This window comes from Arachis hypogaea, chromosome 5 (genome assembly GCF_003086295.3).
Source record: "Arachis hypogaea cultivar Tifrunner chromosome 5, arahy.Tifrunner.gnm2.J5K5, whole genome shotgun sequence".
NCBI classification, from domain to species: Eukaryota; Viridiplantae; Streptophyta; class Magnoliopsida; order Fabales; family Fabaceae; genus Arachis; species Arachis hypogaea.
Genome location: NC_092040.1, coordinates 91,828,033 through 91,834,749, shown reverse-complemented (window position 1 = coordinate 91,834,749; position 6,717 = coordinate 91,828,033). Strand labels below are relative to the sequence as shown.

At 39.6% G+C, this 6,717-nt stretch overlaps 1 protein-coding gene across 1 annotated transcript; it reads right to left on the bottom strand.

The window, feature by feature from the left end:
* Nucleotides 1–5,452: 5,452 nt before the first annotated feature.
* Nucleotides 5,453–6,384, bottom strand: LOC140173237 (uncharacterized). Its single transcript, XM_072196026.1, has 2 exons — nucleotides 6,083–6,384; nucleotides 5,453–5,927 (listed from the first exon to the last, which is right to left on the bottom strand). The coding sequence occupies exons 1-2, from the start codon at nucleotides 6,382–6,384 to the stop codon at nucleotides 5,453–5,455; spliced, it is 777 nt and encodes a 258-aa protein (XP_072052127.1).
* Between the last annotated feature and the right edge of the window lie 333 nt (nucleotides 6,385–6,717).

The window sequence follows — 6,717 nt, the reverse complement described above, 5'->3', positions numbered from 1 at the left end:
GCACGATGGATGTACCGCACCCTCCTTCACGGCGCGGCCATAACTCGGAAGGCTGAGTTCGAGCTTTCGGGTATGGCCTCGCTTCGTTGGAAACTCGAGACTGCTGCCACAGCCAATAATAAGCTCAAGGCTCAAGTTGAAACACTTCAAGAGCAGCTGGCCAAGGCGAGGAATAAGCTTGAGTAGGGCCGTCAAAATGGGCCAAGTCCAGTGGGCTGGCCCGTTTACCCGTTTAAATGGGCGGGCTTTTGCCTCTAATTTAGGCTCATTTAAATTTCGGGCTAAACGGGCTGAGCTCGATTAACCCGAAAAAAATTGCGGGTTAAATGGGCTAGCCCGCGGGCTAAATGGGGGCCCGCATAAAATTTGGTTTTTTTTTAAAATTGAAATTTCAGATTTTGGCCCAGCATCATTGGGAAAAAAAAATAACCCGACCCGTACAAAAATAATAAAAAGACCAATAGTCCAATATTATATATTATGCAAGATAAAAAAATCCTTAAACCCAGCCCAAAATATAACCCAACCCATATACAATATAAGATTAAGAGTACAAAATAAAAAAAAAAAACTCTCTCTAACACTCAATCACCATATGCCCTAAATGCTAAATCAGTAAATCCCTAATTCTTCAATCTTCGTTTCTTGTACACACTACACAGCAAGTGAGCAAACGTTCAAAGAAAAAAGAGAAAGCACACTAAAGTAGCATAAATCCCTAATTCTTCTGCACATCACCACAACTTTACAAATTTATTGTTTATGCATGTATCCATCCTTCTTCCGGCGACAGTAACTTCTTTGTCAGTGTCATCGATGAGCATCCCCACCGTTAGAGTCTTGCGAGGCTCTCATCACCGTTAGCCCTTCAGTTTTCATTACCTCATCCATTCTTCAGTAAGCTTCTACTCTTCGTTAGTTTTCGTAGCCTTCAGTCATCACAGTCATCAATTTTCAGCCAACTATTGTAAGATTACTTTCTTGTCTTAATAATAAAATATGCATGTTATTTCTTTTCTCACAAATCTTAGGTTCTCAACATTTAGATGAATAGTATGACACTAACATCAATTATTTATGTATTCTGTTTTGTTCTAGGTTATTTTGGGTTATAATAAGGATTAATCTGATTCTGTGTTTTTATTTTTTGTTAGTGATTTAATTTGGAGTTATGGACGACTATGCAAGAGATATTGTTGATCTAAATGCTAAGGTAGAACAAATTTTTTTGGACTCAGACTCAGACTCTGATGATAACTTTGATGATGTTGTTGATGACGAAGTCTCGCCGGAAGTAACTCAAGCGACACCTCTTGTAAGTATTCCACCTGCTGCTATTGATGGGTCAAATGCTAAAAAGAGAAAACGGTTAACTACATCTAATGTCTGGGATAGCTTTACAAAAATAGTTGGGGAAGATGGAAAAACAAGGTGCAAATGTAAAGGGTGTGGAAAAGAATACAAAGGTGGGGATAGTACTCATGGTACCTCTACATTGAGACGACATATCCCTGTGTGTCGTGAACTTCCCAAATTTCATGATTTGGGAAAAATGATGCTTGATGAAGCTGGGAGGTTAAGAGCTAGACAAGTTGATCCTATGGTTTTTCGTGAAAAAATTGCACTAGCAATCATAGAACATGATTTGCCTTTCTCATTTGTTGAGTATAGAAGAATTAGGATGTTTTTAAGTACTTGAATCCTGATGCTAAGATGTTTTCTCGGAACACTGCTGTAGCTGATATTTTTAAATTTTATATTGCTGAAAAAGAAAAGTTAAAATGTCAGTTAGGGAAACTTCGAAGTAGGATATGTTTAACTACTGATCTTTGGACTTCATGCACAACAGAGGGTTATATGACTTTGACTGCCCATTATGTTGATTCACGATGGAAATTAAATTCTAAGATACTCTCATTTTCTCACTTGCCCCCTCCACATACAGGACATCAATTAGCAAATAAAGTGCTTGAGTTGTTATCTGAATGGGGAATAGAAAAGAAAATATTTTCAATAACCTTAGACAATGCTTCATCTAATGATAGCATGCAAACTTTACTCAAGCGAAACCTCCTTTTAAGTGATGGGTTATTGTGTAATGGGGACTTTTTTCATGTGAGGTGTTGTGCTCATATCTTAAACTTGATAGTTCAAGATGGGTTGAAGGTTGCTAGTTCTACTTTTCATAATATCAGAGAGAGTATCAAGTATGTGAGAGCATCGGAGGCAAGGGCTATCCAATTTAGAGATGTTCTTAAGTCACTTGAAATTTCTGACATTAGAGTGAACTTAGATGTGCCTACTAGATGGAATTCTACTTTCTTGATGTTGGAGAGTGCTTTGAGATGCGAGCGTGGTTTTGTTAGACTCTCTTTGAAGGATAACAATTTCAGAGATTGTCCATCGGAAGAAGAGTGGAAAAGAGGAAGAGAAATCTGTAAATTTCTAAATCCATTTTATAAAATTACTACCTTGATGTCTGGTCAATCTTATCCTACTTCAAATTTATATTTTATGCAAATTTGGAGGATTGAATGTTTGCTGAAAGAATTTTCTATTAGTGAGGATGAGGTCATAAGAAAAATGGTGCAACCAATGAAAGCTAAATTTGATAAGTATTGGAGCGATTATTCCATAATTCTCTCTTTTGATTGTTCCGAACCCTGTGTTTTCAGGCATTACTAAACTCTTTCTTGTAAGTATAAGGATTGTAAAGTGTTTGTGGGACCTTGAACGTCAGGAATAGCTGCCTCGTTAACAACCCAGTCCCGGTCGTGCTCCACACCCGTGAAGCACTCCCTCCAACCTAATAAGGGAAAGGGTCTGGGGAAGCCTTTGCCCCCTACGCTTTTAGGTACTACGGCCTACCACTGGACTGAAAGAGCTAACTGTCTCACGACGTTCTGAACCCAGCTCACGTACCGCTTTAATGGGCGAACAGCCCAAGAAGTTCACGACCCGTAGGCCTTCTACCTCCACGCGGTTGACAAGGTTGAAGCCATTCTATCAAATTTTTTCTAAATTTTTTAATGAAAATTAATACAACCCCCCAAAAAAAGAGAAATAAACCACATAAAAAAATTGGAAGTAATTATCTAGGGGCTATTCTTGATCCTTGAATGAAATTTCATGTTTTGGAATATTGTTTGAATAAAGTGGATCCATGTACTGCTAATGAGAAATTGACCACCATCAAGAAAAAGTTGTATTTGTTGTTTGAAGCATATTCAGAAACTTTGTCACATAATGCCTCTTCTAATGCTTCTGGTGGTCAAATAAGAATTCCTACTTCTAGAGAAGATGATTCACTTTCATTTGATGTGCCTGATGTAAGTTTTATCTCTGTTGTGCATTATGTTAATATAATTTTCTTTTATATGTTTCTGTCAATATGTTACTTTCTTAATTGTTTTATTATTATTTTTTGAATATTATAGGAGTTGAGAAATATAAATTTTCAAACTAATGCTTCACAAAGAAAGTCTTCTTTAGATATCTATTTGGAAGAGTCAACTCTTAATATGAACTCTAAAATAGATGTCTTGCAATATTGGAGGTCTCAAGTCCATCGCTTTTCTGATTTAGCTTCCATGGCTTGTGATGTGCTTAGTATTCCAATAACTACAGTAGCTTCAGAATCGGCCTTTTCCATTGGTGCACATGTCCTAAATAAGTATAGAAATTCTATTTTGGATAAGAATGTGCAAGCTCTTATTTGTGCTCGTAATTGGATACATGGATTTGAAGATGATGGTAATTCACTTTTTAATATTTATTTTGTTAACTTTTATTGGCAATAAATAATGAATAACTTGCATATTGTATTTATTTAGTTTTCTACTAACTAACTTTAAATTGTAGATGCTGAATTTGAGTGTCAAAATGAAAGTGACAAAGAACATTATAAAGATAAAGTGGATTCAATTAATATGATGCCTGGTATTTTATTAGTATTGTGTAATTGTTTCAAACCATACATTTTTTAATTCAATTCTATGAAAATTCATTTTCTGCCACTAAGTCACTAACTTTTATTTGATAATTTATTTTTCTTTCTATTGCAGGTGTTGACTAATTTGGTGGATTGGATAAAAGATTTTTGGGGATTATATTGCTTGCTACTTTTGTAAAATATTTGCATGCCATGTAATCTGTTAAATACTTTCTTTTTACCTTTGTGTGGCTTTTTGGTAGAATTATGATGTTGCTATGTTGATTTATAATACTCTATTAATTATATGAGGGGAATTACAAATACCCCTTTAATTAGAAATATTAGAATTAGAAATATGGAATCACTAATTGGATGTGAATGTGGTTCTGTTTTGAGTTAAAACAACAAATTTAGAACATAATAGTTACTCAAATCAAATGTATTTAGTTGTTTACTAGAACTTTGCTTTTATTTGTGCCAAACAGGATTTTTTTGTCCAAATATATACACTAGTTTTTCTCCTCAAAATTGGACTTTTTTAGCTTTTTTTTCAAAAAAATTTCAAAAAAAAAATTCAACAGATAAACGGGCCAGCCCATTTAACCCGTTGGGCTGGCCATAAATGGTCCGGGCTATAAAATTTAGGCTCGTGAACAAAGTGGGCTTAAATGGGCTAGCCTGTTTAACCCGTGGGCTAATCGGTCTGGGCTTAAATGGGCTGGGCTGGCCCATTTGACAGCCCTAAGCTTGAGGCTACCGAGAAGAAGACTGCGTCGGCCGAAGAGAAGTTGAAGACTGCCGACGCTTCTGTGTCCCGTCTGACGGAGCAAGAAATGACTTTGAAGAGTCAGTTAAGTGCTGCACAAGGTCGAGTGGCCGTGTTGGAGAAAGAGCGGGACACAGCCGTTGCAGCCACTAAGACTGCTCAAGATGAGGCCGATGCGTTCAAGAGGAAGCATAAGGAAGTTAGAGAGCAAGGCAAGAATGCGATTTTCATGACCGAATAGGCTCTCAAGGCTCAAGTGAAGATTATTGCTCCCAATTTCGACGTATCGACAATTGGTGTCTTCAAGACCATCAAGGACGGGAAGGTTGTCGATATGCCGAAGAAGTGATTTCCTGTAACTTTGTTTTTTGTAGAACTTTTTTGTATCAAAAACTTTTGCGCCTGTTAGTGGTTCAGTTGGTTTGTAGATACATTTGTTTGCTTATTATGTTGGTTTCATTTTTCGTTTGCCAGTTTACTCGCTTTACCGTTATGTTGATATTTCTTCGAGGTCGAGTTTTCTCTTTATTATGGCCGTTTGTTATGGCCTTGGCCTAGGAGGCTCCTAGGGGGATCAGTCTCGGGGCTGTGTATCGTCGTGTCCTCTGGTTCGTATGGCGTGGGACTCATTCACACGATGAGTCATCCAAGGAAAGTAAACAGAAGAGAACAAAAATATGGGTAAGTATAATTTAACCGGTAATCAAGCAAGTCTATAACCATAGCAAAGGTATTGTTACAAAGTAAACGACTTAGGAATAAAACCTCCTCAAGTTGTCCGCATTCCATGTTCTCGGGATCTCCTTGCCATTGAGCTTTTCCAACTTATAGGCGCCCTTGCCGATCCCCTCTTTAATTCTGTAGGGACCTTCCCATTTTGCCGCTAGTTTGCCTTCTCCAGGGGCCGGTAGGACGATGTCATTGCGTCTTAGGACGAGGTCGTTCCGTTCAAATTCTCTTTTGAGTATTTTGGCATTGTATCGCATGGCCATCCTTTGCTTGAGTGCTGTTTCCGACAAGTGGGCCATCTCCCTTGTTTCTTCCACAAGATCCTTTTCCATAGCTTCCTCTAATCCCTTCAGGAGTAGCCGCGGGCTCGGCTCACCGACTTCCACAGGTATTACTGCATCTAACCCGTACGTTAGTCGGAAAGGTGTTTCTCTAGTGGATGACTGCTCGGTTGTCCGGCAGGACCAGAAGACGAGGCGAGTTCGTCGGCCCAAGCACCTTTTTTATTATCGAGCCGCTTCTTTAGCCCTAGCAGGATGATCTTGTTTGCAGATTTGACCTGGCTGTTTGTCTGAGGGTGCTCTACCGAGGAGAATTTTTGTTTTACGCCAAGGCTGGCAAGGAATTCAGTGAACTTTTTGTCGGTGAACTACGTTCCGTTGTCTGAGACGACGGTTTCCGGAATGCCGAACCGGGTTATTACTTGCCTCCACATGAACTTCCTGCAGTTGGAAGAGGATATGCTGGCCAGTGGCTCGGACTCTATCCACTTGGTGTAGTAGTCGATGGCGACCTGCCCCGGACCGAGTGGGAAAGGACCCAAGAGGTCGACTCCCCATTGCGAGAAAGGTCGGGAGGTCGTTAACAGACTTAGTTCCGTAGCTGGTGCTTTGTGGAAGTTGGCGTTCTCTTGACACTTAACGCATTTCCTCACGAATTCTTTAGAATCTGCCATCATCGATGGCCAGTAGTATCCTGCTCGGATTAGCTTCCTGGCTAGGGCTTTCCCCCCTATATGGTGGCCGCAACATCCTTCGTGGACTTCTATGAGCACGTAGTCTGTCTGATCGGGATGTAGGCACTTCAGCAGGGGTTGGCTGAGTCATTTTTTGAATAACTGTCCCTGAATGATAGCGTACTTGGCCACCTCCCTTCTCAACGCTTTGGCACCCTTTTCGTCGCTAGGGAGTTCGCCGCTTTCCAAGAAATTGGTGATGGGGTCTAGCCAGGAGGGGCTCAGCCTTGACAGGTGTACAGTAACCGTTGGCTCCTTCATCATGCCCTGTAT